Source organism: Oncorhynchus masou, chromosome 31 (assembly GCF_036934945.1).
Source record: "Oncorhynchus masou masou isolate Uvic2021 chromosome 31, UVic_Omas_1.1, whole genome shotgun sequence".
Taxonomy (NCBI): Eukaryota; Metazoa; Chordata; class Actinopteri; order Salmoniformes; family Salmonidae; genus Oncorhynchus; species Oncorhynchus masou.
The window spans coordinates 83891181-83904093 of NC_088242.1; the positions used below are offsets into that span (position 1 = coordinate 83891181).

The 12913-nt window shown below is 42.9% G+C and overlaps 1 protein-coding gene across 3 annotated transcripts in view; it reads right to left on the bottom strand.

Moving 5' to 3' along the window:
- LOC135524597 (epidermal growth factor receptor substrate 15-like 1) overlaps positions 1-12518 on the bottom strand; it is a 31581-nt gene extending 19063 nt beyond the window's left edge. Inside the window, exons 1-15 of one of the 3 annotated variants that reach the window (XM_064952276.1) lie at positions 12471-12517; positions 11328-11369; positions 11057-11146; positions 10450-10497; positions 10242-10337; positions 9911-9976; positions 9539-9724; positions 9081-9326; positions 8804-8961; positions 8557-8715; positions 5203-5263; positions 4303-4391; positions 2584-2656; positions 635-796; positions 254-451 (exon numbers count right to left, since the gene is read on the bottom strand). In XM_064952276.1, the coding sequence (XP_064808348.1) occupies positions 254-451; positions 635-796; positions 2584-2656; positions 4303-4391; positions 5203-5263; positions 8557-8715; positions 8804-8961; positions 9081-9326; positions 9539-9724; positions 9911-9976; positions 10242-10337; positions 10450-10497; positions 11057-11146; positions 11328-11369; positions 12471-12497 (1701 nt within the window). In that variant the 5' untranslated portion in view covers positions 12498-12517. Of the gene's footprint in view, positions 1-253; positions 452-634; positions 797-2583; positions 2657-4302; positions 4392-5202; positions 5266-8537; positions 8716-8803; positions 8962-9080; positions 9327-9538; positions 9725-9910; positions 9977-10241; positions 10338-10449; positions 10498-11056; positions 11147-11327; positions 11370-12470 lie in introns of all 3 variants that reach the window. The other 2 variants (XM_064952275.1, XM_064952277.1) reach the window with 2 other exon arrangements.
- Between the last annotated feature and the right edge of the window lie 395 nt (positions 12519-12913).

A 12913-nucleotide genomic window follows, 5' to 3' on the forward strand; every position in this document is an offset into this window, starting at 1 on the left:
TATTGCCTGGTTATGTATCCACCATAGATAGCTGTGCTGAAACCATGCAAGGAAAGGATAGTGCGACAATGAAATATCAGAGCCAGCATGGTTCGGGTTAGATCTATTGTGTGAATCAGGTAAGGTTGCGGTCCTTGTCCTTAGCCCGATCCCCAACAGGACATTACTGTGTCTGGGACCTCTGCATATCTGACTGGGAACATTCCTGTTCCTTCTCCTCTCTCACTACTTGGCCTCAGTGGTTCTCTCTCACCTGGTTGATCTCGTCCTGGGTAGCTTTGAGGGACCTGATGATGGTCTCCAGCTGGAACTTGCCGGCAGTCAGGCTCTGTTCCATCTGGCTCTCCTCTAACTGCAGCCGGTTCAGGTCTGCTTTAGCCCGGCTCAGTTCCTCCTCCTGGCTCTGCAGGTCTGTCTCCTGGGAGTGGATCTGGTTCTGCAGAGATGAGATCTGGGGTAGAGAAAGAGATTGAGAGCAACAGACAGAGGGGAAGAAAGACAAAGTGGACAATGTAAGCTTTGTCCACCAATGCAAGGATGGAAGGTCTGTCTACCAGATTGATAGTGAAAAATAGCTATGGATATGTTTCATATTGATTCCACGGCTACTACATGACCCCTCCATCCCTCTCACCATTTGGGACTCCTCGTTGCACTGGATCCTGACATCGTTGAGCATGTCCTCCAGCTTGGCCTTCTGCTGGTCCATCTCCTCCAGCCGCTCCTGGGCATCCTGCTTCTGGGCCTCCAGCTCCTGCAGACTGCACGTCTCTCTGTCCAGGTCGTTCTGCATCTCCTGATGGACAGATGGGGGGGGGAGGGGGAGAGGATATTGGTTTGGGGGAAGATTCATTTCATAATTGAAATAGTGTGTTTTGGATAAACTGTACATTCCTGATTCATCACAATACATCAATTTGGAGAACCACCATATCACATTTAAATATACACTGCTCAAAAAAATAAAGGGAATACTAAAATAACACATCCTAGATCTGAATGAATTAAATATTCTTATTAAATACTTTTTTCTTTACATAGTTGAATGTGCTGACAATAAAATCACACAAAAATGATCAATGGAAATCAAATTTATCAACCCATGGAGGTCTGGATTTGGAGTCACACTCAACATTAAAGTCGAAAACCACACTACAGGCTGATCCAACTTTGATGTAATGTCCTTAAAACTAGTCAAAATGAGGCTCAGTAGTGTGTGTGGCCTCCACGTGCCTGTATGACCTCCCTACAACGCCTGGGCATGCTCCTGATGAGGTGGCGGATGGTCTCCTTAGGGATCTCCTCCCAGACCTGGACTAAAGCATCCGCCAACTCCTGGACAGTCTATGGTGCAACGTGGCGTTGGTGGATGGAGCGAGACATGATGTCCCAGATGTGCTCAATTGGATTCAGGTCTAGGGAACGGGTGGGCCAGTCCATAGCATCAATGCCTTCCTCTTGCAGGAACTGCTGACACACTTCAGCCACATGAGGTCTAGCATTGTCTTGAATTAGGAGGAACCCAGGGCCAACCGCACCAGCATATGGTCTCACGAGGGGTCTGAGGATCTCATCTAAGTACCTAATGGCAGTCAGGCTACCTCTGGCGAGCACATGGAGGGCTGTGCGGCCCCCCAAAGAAATGCCACCCCACACCATGACTGACCCACCGCCAAACCGGTCATGCTGGAGGATGTTGCAGGCAGCAGAATATTTTCCACGGCGTCTCCAGACTCTGTCACGTCTGTCACATGTGCTCAGTGTGTACCTGCTTTCATCTGTGAAGAGCGCAGGGCGCCAGTGGCGAATTTGCCAATCTTGGTGTTCTCTGGCATTTGCCAAACATCCTGCACGGTGTTGGGCTGCAAGCACAACCCCCACCTGTGGACATCGGGCCCTCATACCACCCTCATGGAGTCTGTTTCTGACCGTTTGAGCAGACACATGCACAGTTGTGGCCTGCTGGAGGTCATTTTGCAGTGCTCCTCCTGCTCCTCCTTGCACAAAGGTGGAAGTAGCGGTCCTGCTGCTGGGTTGTTGCCCTCCTACGGCCTCCTCCACATCTCCTGATGTACTGGCCTGTCTCCTGGTAGTGCCTCCATGCTCTGGACACTACGCTGACAGACACAGCAAACCTTCTTGCCACAGCTCGCATTGATGTGCCATCCTGGATGAGCTGCACTACCTGAGCCACTTGTGTGGGTTGTAGACTCCGTCACATGCTACCACTAGAGTGAAAGCACCGCCAGCATTCAAAGGTGACCAAAACATCAGCCAGGAAGCATAGGAACTGAGAAGTGGTCTATGTTCACCACCTGCAGAACCACTCCTTTATTGGGGGTGTCTTGCTAATTGCCTATAATTTCTACCTGTTGTCTATTCCATTTGCACAACATCATGTGAAATTTATTGTCAATCAGTGTTGCTTCCTAAGTGGACAGTTTGATTTCACAGAAGTGTGATTGACTTGGAGTTACATTGTGTTGTTTAAGTGTCCCCTTTATTTTTTTGAGCAGTGTATATACTGTACATATGTGAAAACCCCTGAGTCCCCTTTTAATAAAAAGTGGTATGCCTGCTCACCTGCACCTCTGAGGACTTGTGTCTGATGGCCTCCTCAGCATCTCTAATGTCCTGCTCCAGGGTGAATTTCTCCCTGAAAGAGAGACAAACACACACAACCATCAACCAACAGTGCCACAGGGTAGAACCAGACAGTCTCCCACTCCTCCTTCCTTCTCTCCTCCTCCTACCTCTCCTCCTCCTTCCTTCTCTCCTCCTCCTTCCTTCTCTCCTCCTCCTTCCTTCTCTTCCTCCTTCCTTCTCTCCCACTCCTCCTCCTCCTTCCTTCTCTCCTCCTCCTCCCTCTCCTCCTCCTTCCTTCTCTCCTACTCCTCCCTTTCCTCCTCCTTCCTTCTCCTCCCTGTCCTCCTCCTTCCTTCCCTCCTCTTAACTCTCTCCTTCCTCCTCCCTCCTTCTCTCCTCCTCCTCCCTTCTCTCCTACACCTCCCTCCCCTCCTCCTCCCTCTCCACCTCCTTCCTTCTCTCCTCCTCCTTCCTTCCCTCCTCCACTCCTCCCCCTCCTTTCCTTCCCTCCCCCCCACACAAAACAGCAAAAGAAAAAGGACAGACTGTGACAGCAAAGAGAGGGTTACCTGAGAGCATTCCAGTGTGTAAAAGCAAGATTGCTGACGCAGCATGTAAAGTATGTGGTGAAAACAAAAGATTGATAAAATACACACAGTAAAGGAAGGTTGGAGGGGAGGGGGGGTGAGAGGGAATGAGGTGGGATGAGCGGAGATGAGGTGGGATGAGAGGGGATGAGGGAAGGACCACCAGCTGTGACCTGTCTTCTCCTTTGAAGTGTGCATTTTATGCCCTGAGTTCTAGTGTGTAGATAGCATAATGATATATTAAAACACAAAACAGTATACAGATGTAGAATCTTAATTCGAGTCAGTTTGCTGCAGCAGGAAAATAATCCTTTAGCAACAGGAAATTATAATTATAATTAATGGACTTATTATTTTATTTTTTATATTTTATCAACAATACAAAACATACACATACAAATGACAACATCATACAAACATCAACAACATCACACCTGCCCAGACCCACTAGCAAACACCCCCATCTTCAGCGTCCGCATCACTTTCTACCACATGGTGTCCAACTGCACCCCGTTGCCCACGCACTTTCCATTTTTAGATAATAAAGCAATTGATCTTTCCATTGCATTAATGACGAAGGATTGGTTGATTTCCAGTTTTTAAGTATATGTTTTTTTAAGATGATAATGAATGGAATTTTGTAGGTGGTTCTGCAGGGGTTGATACATTTTCGTAAGGGACATTTCAAAGTGGAAATGTCAAACTTCAGAAGCTTTTTAAAACCTCAAATAAACTACTAAGTTTAATATTTCTTGCATTGCAGGAAAGTTATCTTGCAACAGGGTGATCAAATTAAGATCCTACATCTGTAGTTGCTATTTTTTATTGCGTTTAGGTTAAACTACTGCTGTAAAACCGCAATGTCTGACTAAATCAAGTCAGAGCTATGTTGAGTGATGATTGATGAAAAGGAAATGAAGAGAGAATCTCATACAGGGTGACATAAGCTGGATATGACATAACTAAGCAAAAAATATCTGAAAAAACGACATCCCTAAAGACGGTGTGTTTTTAAGGTGCGGAATTCTGGATCATTGTCAGTGGCACAAATGTTGCATGATATATTACAATTTGAGATTACTTTGAAATAAAATAACCCTGTTGATATCTCCACAGTGTTGTGAATTACCTCTGCAGCTGAGCGATCTCTTGACTGATGTCATCAAGCTCCTTGATTCCAGTGAACTCTGACCCTGACCCAACAGAACTGGAGCTGTCCTGTGGATGGACAGAAAGAGAAAAAGAAGAAGAGAAAGAGAAGTAGAGAAAGAGAAGAAGAGAAAGAAAGTTAGCCCTATTCTTAGATAACCTGAGAGCCAGAATGCCACGACATCAAACCATCCAGACCAAACCAGAGGGTAGATAGAGAGAGAGATCACAGGGAAGGAAGCATCACAGAGGGACAGGCGACGGGACGAGTGCAACAATGTCTGAGGGGAGCCGGTCACCATCGCCATGGTTAGGAAACTCAGGAGGTCAAGTCACACCACCGTTCACAGCCAGAGTTCTCACAAATGCTTTTCATCATTGGGTTTCTGTCTCGTGAGCCATCGAAAGCATTTGTCGAGTTTTACCAGTTACCTACCCAGAACTTGAACATTATTTGCTGATACAGAGATATAACCCAGAAAGCGGCATTCAGCAGCGTTTAGGTTAGGGTAAAGAAGAAAAGAGTGTGCAGTAAGCTCCTGGTAGGGTCTAAGCACCAGACTGGAGCAGGATCGCAGCAGTCTACACACACAAAGCACATCACAATTTCGAACCACGGTTCCGAACCATTGCGATTCCGAACCATATAAATATCATTTCACACCAAATCAATCAATGAATAGTTATGTCCATCAAGAGGATACTCTCTCTACAGCTCAATAATGTAGTTACATAACAATCCCTGGCTGCCAAAACAAGTCTTTCTTATCAGAGGATCAAAGTCCCTCCCTCCACTCTTTTAAACCAAGCACCTGGAAGCAGGGCCATGGAAAATGCTAACACATTTTCAAAAAACAAAATATGGGAGGACGTCACTCACCCGCCTCATCTCAGACAGAGCAGCCATCTCAGAGCTCACAGGGGTCACATACCCAGACATACTCTGTGGATAGAAACAAGGGATGAAGACTTCCTACTGAACACAAGAATGATTCCTAGCCATGAGACACATTGAGTGTCAATCCCAGAAATGAATACAGGATTAGATATTTTTTTAACTGTGTTATATGTCTAAAAGTGTATAAACATAAAGAAAGAAAGTTGTACACTCTATATATGCTCCCAACAATTTCATTGGTAAACCTAATAACCTTTTTCTCAAAGTGGAAATACAAGTACTTTAAGCATGCCTCTGCACCAAAATAGGTTGTTTTCAATAAAACATCACAATAAGATGTAGAGCAGTGGTCACCAACCGGTCGATCGTGACTGCCATTCGTGACTGCCATTCGATCGTGACTGCCATTCCAAGCCATTCCTAGTCGATCACCAAACATTTCTGTTAAAAACCCAATAACAAAGCCTTAAGTTCCTATTTTTGTATTTGTTTCATGCTGTTGGCGGTATGTGCACTTGATTCAGCAGCCCTAGTTCCGGGAAAGCACAGTGTTCCCTTTATGAACCATTTCATGTGTCTGAAGGTAGAACTCCGGCTACCTGGCAGGCCTACTGAGCAAATCAAGTGCACCTATTTCTATTTGTATTTATTATGAATCCCCATTGGCAGCAGCTACTCTTTCTGGGGTCCAGCAAAATTAAGGCAGTTTATACAATTTTAAAAACATTACAATACATTCACAGATTTCACAACACACTGTGTGCCCTCAGGCCCCTACTCCACCACTACCACATACTTCAATCATATAGCTCAGACCACCGTGTCTGCAGTTTCCTCGTGCCAGACTTTAAAAAGAAGCCTCGAACGCACAGCAAAGTTTATAATATGAGATTTCAAAACTTTTAAAACCATGATTTGAGAGACTCAATGAATACAGCAAATAACTGCTGTTTTTATGGGTAAGTTCATGTTTAAGTTGTTATTCAGCACTGTCAACACTTTGTTCAACACTTTTATGAGCCATAAAATGTGCATTCTCCCTACTTCCACTCAAGCTACAACCAGCACTGCAGCTGCAATTAATGACTATAGCAAAGTGTTTCAAAAAGCTTGCGTTGATATTTGCAGCTTGTGTCTTTTTTAATATCGAGGAATATTTCACTTTCTCTGGTCATAGAAGTAACAACATAAATTGGTGCATGAGGCAGAAATAATGCTGTGCGACTTAAGTTTCGCCATCAACTGGAAGACTGTGTCCACTTTCCTCAGTGGAGGGAGGGAGCGAGGTGGGACGGTAAGTCGGGTGAGAAGCAGCCTCACAGCTGCTCCCTCCCCTCAGACTGGCCATCAGATGCAGGCCATCAGTCCAGTAAAAGAAATAAGCTAATTATTATGCTCACTCAGCTGTGTCTCACAAGTAATACAACAAATGATAAATTACCAGTGTGATCATATACTTAAAATGTTGAAATATAATTTCAAAATGGTCTGAGAAGAACAACTGTCACGCTCTGATCTTAGAGATCCTTATTATTCTCTTTGTTGGTTAGGTCAGGGTGTGACTCGGGTGGGAAAGTCTATGTTTTCTATATCTTTGTTTTTGGCCGAGTGTGGTTCCCAATCAGCTGTCTATCTTTGTCTCTGATTGGGGATCATAATTATATATGTTGTCATTTTCCTTTTGGGTTTGTGGGATCTTGTTTTTCTGTTTAGTGTCTGGGCCTGACAGAACTGTGCGCTTTCATTTTCACGTTTGTTATTTTGTTTGAGTGTTTTTTGAATATTAAAATCATGAACACTTTCCACGCCGTGCCTTGGTCCACTCTTCATTCCACAAACGAGAGCTGTTACAACAACATTGACAGGGAAATTAAAATGTAGACAATATACAGTGATAATATATTGGGCCAGAGCCTATGGCACAAACTTCATTGCTACAAAACTGTTTTTAATTGGTTAATGTTGCATAGGCTTAAGTTTTTGAAGTCCCGTTTAAAAACAAATCTGAGCGGTAGATCTCAGCTTGCATTTTGCCTCAGAAAGTGATCTTGAAACTGGTGTAGAGCGTTTGATTTGCCTACTGGGGAACAAGGAGACCCACAGCTCAGCTAAAACCATTTACAACTGTGTGCCGATTTCAAGGGATCGTTAAATAAATGTTAACTATTTGGTTGTAATATCATCACCTCTTGAAGAGCATAGTCAGACCTACAAATTTCAGATTATTCTATGCAAAACAATTGCACACATTTATCTCTATCATCAGAGTTATACAGCAAGTACCTTCCTGCTTATCATGATCAGTAAACCAATGATCATGTCATTTCAGATACATAGAGTAGCCTTACGATATCTCTCAATATTTGCCACCATTAACTGGATAGTTGAGAGATATAAACTAAACCTGACAAGTATGAGTGGTTTAGGTTAATTTCCCATATTTTGTGTGCTGTGTCTGTCAAGCAACAGAAGGGCACATTTGCCATGGTACTGATAATGTTTACTTTGTAAGCTACCTCCAGAAACGTTGCACAGTTGGCTAAACATATATAGTGGTAAGTAGACCTGATGTACTTTTTTCTCCAGACGATGGATGCCTACCTAGCGAAGTTAGCTAACATTATACCCTTTTCAACATTGTTTTTAAGTGTTAAATTACAATTACTTCTGACAGACATGATATAGACTACATACAGTAGATTGATGGACCAAGTCAAATTGGCTAGCTAGCTAATAACAGATCACGTCAATATGGCTAGTTAAGGAGCTAACTTTCAGGGGATAAACTAGATGGCTATATCAAAACATTGTTTGATTTACTTGCCATTTATAGTGGTGATGACAGGATTCCGACTGACAGCTTTACCAGGACGAGGACTTGTCGATGTCAAGCTCTTTTCAAAGGCCTAATGTCTGATGAAGCAAGCTAAATTATGTTGTTTGCTTAGCTAGCCACATGCCAAATGGATAGGTCCCTTTACATATCTGAAATGACATGATCATTGATGTTTACAGATCATGATAAGAAGGCAGAGTTCTGTAAACTCTGATGACAGAGATAAATGTGCGCAATTGCTTTGCATGGAATAATCTGAAACTTGTAGTTCTGACTATGCTCAATAAGTGATTTATTTAAACCAAATAGTTATAACATTTATTTAACAATCCCTTAAAAGCGGTACATAGTTATCAATGCTTTTAGCGAAGCTGGGGGTCTCCTTGACCCCCAACAGCCAAATCGAATGTATTGTGACGCTTTATTGAAAACAACCTATAGAAAGAGTGTGTATGTGTGTGTGTGGTGAATGAATGCGTACATGGGAGGGAGTAGTACACATTGGAACGGGAGTGCCCCTCTCTGAAGGAGGGATCATTTCAGGGGTCAGGGCCTGAGGAGGGTCCATGCCTTTGCTGACTTTCTGCTGGATGAAGTGCATGGCCAGAGCAAACTGCTCCCGCGTCAGCTTCCCCATCTGCCTGGTGTCTGCAAGGGCCCTGGACACACAATAATAAGAACATAAGTAATACAGTCAACTTCAGTCCGGTAATCAGGTGGCATCAGCCATCAGTCAGTCTCTCCTACCATATATGTGCCAGTAGATTCTGGGGCAGCCCTGAGTGCATGAAGATGTCCTTGACTTCCATTCCGCTGACAAAGCCATCCAGATCCAAGTCTGTCTTCAGGAAGATTTCATCAAAGCGTCCTCTGTCTGTCACCGGGACCACCCAGTTCACTGAGTGCTGACATGGAGAAGAGATTACACGCATTATCACACACACATCTCACATGTTAACTGTTTTTGTGTGTATGTGTGTGTGTGTGTGTGTGTGTGTGTGTGTGTGTGTGTGTGTGTGTTTACCTGTGCAGATTTGAGTGTGTGTTTGGGGGAAAGGCTGCCGGCACTGTTGAGGGAGTTCATGCTGCCGTGGGAAGGGGTGGAGCGCAGGCTGTCCTTGGGGGGCGGGGGGCTGGCGGGCAGCACAGGCACGGTGCCAGGGAGGGAGCCAACCAGAGACTTCTTCCTCTTGTTAGGAGGGATGAGAGAGGAGGGGAGAACAGAGGGGACCGGCTCCTTCTCCAGGGCCCGATAGACCAGGTGCATGGCCTGGACAACAGAGGGGAAAGAACAAAGATGACTGAAGTTATTACTAGTCATTACAAATGCTATTACAAGTAAGCCTTATTACCAATGCTATTAGACGGTTATTATGTTTTACTATTGTGTCAGTTATAATCTTATACACATGTGAAGGTGAGCTGTGAAATATTTGTTTATTCAGATCTAGTCATTCCACAATTTACTGGAGTACACCTTACCACAGCAAACTCATCTCGATCCAGATGTCCATCTTTATCAATGTCACTAAGATCCCAAACCTTTCCTAACACGTCCAGAGGTAGTTTTGAGTTGATTAGAACTGGTTTTACTTTGTCACCAGAGAGCAGTCCACTGACTGGTGCAAGACTTTCAAATATCCCATCGAATTTACTCTTTTCTTCAGGCTGGAATAAAAAATGAACAAAAATAACAATGAGTGATTGATAAACAAAGGTAAACTCATTGTTGATGATTCTCTGAATTCTGTTCAGTGTTTTGGATGATAAAATAAAAAAAAGTCTTAGATACAAAACTAAAATATGTCTGTATCAACCAAGCATATGGTCCTGGGGTGTTTCAACATGACTCACCCTCACAGCCCAGTGGGGTTCACTAGAGACCGATGATGTGCTGAGCGATGGGCTGCTAGTGTCCTTCTATAACAAAACAATTTTAAAAATAACTTCACCTTCACGCTTACTTTACAATCTCCCAACCAAACATATAAACATATAGAGTTTGAGAAAATAAACGCATCCTAAAACTATCATGAAACATGTGTGTAGTTAGGAATGTACTAGTTAGGATTGTACTAGTTAGGACTGTACTCGTTAGAATTGTACTAGGTAGGATTGTACTAGTTAGAATTGTACTAGGTAGGATTGTACTTGTTAGGATTGTACTAGTTAGGATTATACTCACAAATTTTGGGGGAGGGATAGTGAGGTTCAGACTAGTGAGGCTGACGTCTTGTCCGCTCTGTGCACAGGCCACCAACCGCAGAGCTACATAGAACCCCTATTAGACAAGACAGGACAACAGCATTGTTTGTGGGAACCATACAAATACCAGCTCAAGGGCCACAGAATCAAAGGCATCGCACAAAGAGATGAAATGATTAGTTCTCTACCTGTTTGTCCAAGAACCCTTTCCCATCTGGGTCTGCCAAATCCCAGATCTGAGGGGGGACAAACACAAACAAGATGATCAACTAAGGAAACATCAATTAAAGCATCAATGTGCAACAATCATTATGGAATGTGTACAAAGTAAAGTAAATAACAATCAATGTGCATAACAGTCCCAGATAACCAGCTGAATGTGATGGTGAGATAGAATAGGCTAAGACTCAAAGCAGAGTATGACATAAACAGACCAAGGTAACACGTAAAACAAAAGATGGGTACAAACGGTACACCAAATATAGCTGAAACAAGTACACACCCTAAAGGTTCTGATAAATAGAAAGCAACGACATTGATCCAATCAGACCAGGCAATGACGTAAGATGTGGTCATCTTTTCCAGTTATATTCCTCTGGGAGTACTGAAGCATGCCCGTGTGGAGGTGCTCATATTACTCCTTAATGACAGAGACACTCTAATAAACATAACTTCCTGCTGGTTGCTTTCAGAACAGTTTATCCGTCTACAGTGTCCGAGACTGTTCCCTTATGTCTGCCACTCTGCCCAAGGTTTCAGAGGCCGGCAGTGCTACACAGTACCAGTGCTACCCACCTTTCCCAAGGTGACATCAGGAAGGCCAGATTTCTTCAGGAACAACGCAGCTTCTGTGGGCCCTACTCTCCCCGTGTTTCCTGGGTCCACCTTGCAACAAGCACACAGCAAACCAAATTATGAAATGTTTCTATCCACACCTTCACTCTATACTGTTGAATGTGTTTAGCGTTGTCTTAATGCATCCATTGAACAATAAAGACATTTAATGATCCCCAATCTATGTAGATAATATGACTATGTGATAACCAAACTTAAAAATGTATTTTACCTGTCTATAAAAGTTCTCGTACACAGGGTTCCCACTTGACAGCTGATTGGGGAAAGGTTTTTCAGATTACTATTTCAAATAGCTGCTGGAAACCATTGTCTTATGTCAAATAGCGTGACACACCCCACCAAACTACTACTGACATCTGGACCCATCCTTTAAAAAGGCACTTAAGGGTCTATCACAAACAATAGCCAAAGAGGGATTTCCTGTCCCATGACATCAAATATGAATGTCCTCTAATAGGCCATAGCCAAGTTGTTGAGTACCTTTTGTGAGCTCTTTAAACTTAAAGCATTGTGTGAATTATAAGATGGCAAAAGGGGTTATAAATCCATGTTCTCCAATAACACTAAAAGCCTATCTTTGTTATGTTTTAATGGAATAACTAGAAGCATCATGTAGCCTAGCTCTAGCTAATGTGATTGACACAAAACTGGTCCTCTCTGCAATCTTACTTAAAATGCAAAGTACCCAGCATCGACATAAGCGCACAAGCTGGTCAGTCATCATTCATCACATCTAGTAGGTAGCTGCAGGCATTACGGTATCACTACTCACTTCATAGCTATCACAGTGTAGCAGTGTATTAATATGTATATATTAATACATTGTTATTACAGTAACTGTTCGTGTTATTACAATGTTATAATAGTCAAATTGTGTAGCTTGCTAGCTAGTATTGTTTAGCTGGCAAGCTATCTAAGCTTACCCAGCTAACTATATATAGCTAGCCTTCTAGCTCGCTATAGCTAACTAACGTTGAAATATGTTGGTATGTTTTGGTTGCATACCTCCTGCTCTTCTGTCTTGTATCTACATCTAAATATTTCTGAAACATATCTCAAATTATCTTTCCTCAAATGAGCATTAACGTTAGGTAGCTTGTTCATTTTCAAGCAAGCTAACGGTAGCTAGCCCACTAGCCAGGCTCGCTAACTAGCTTTCTAACGGTACTCTCTTCAAGCTTACCGTCAAGGCCTTGTCCCATCCAGCTAGAAAGCTAAATACCTTCGGTATTTGTCTTCTTTATTATACAAATTGGATAAAGAGCACTGCACTAAAAACGGCAGGTCATCAGCATGCACAACAGCTAGACTGAAAGTCCACTGCATAATTTTGAATACATTCCAGTAACATTACCTGGGTGAGAGATGTGAGTGCTGCCATCTTCCCTGTTGCTGCGGGAACGCACACACCCTCCAGTTGGTAGACAACATCACCTCCTAGTGGACAAGCTTGTGCATGGCACTTATGATTGAAATGATAGTCTTTCAAACGTGTGGAAATTGTCATATTGTTTCAAGCAGTAATGTACTGTACTTAAGTATAAAAAATGTGAAGTACCACTTAAGTAGTTTTTAGGGTATCTGTACTTTAGTTTACATTTTTTTTTTTGACAACTTTTAGATTTACTTCACTACATTCCTAAAGAAAATGTTTTACTTTTTAATTTATATTCCCTGACAGCCAAAAGTACTCTTCACATTTTGAATGCTTAGCAGGACAGGAAAAGTGTCTAATTTACGCACTTATCAAGAGGATTACTTACTACCTCTGGTCATCCTTACTACCTCTGATCTTAC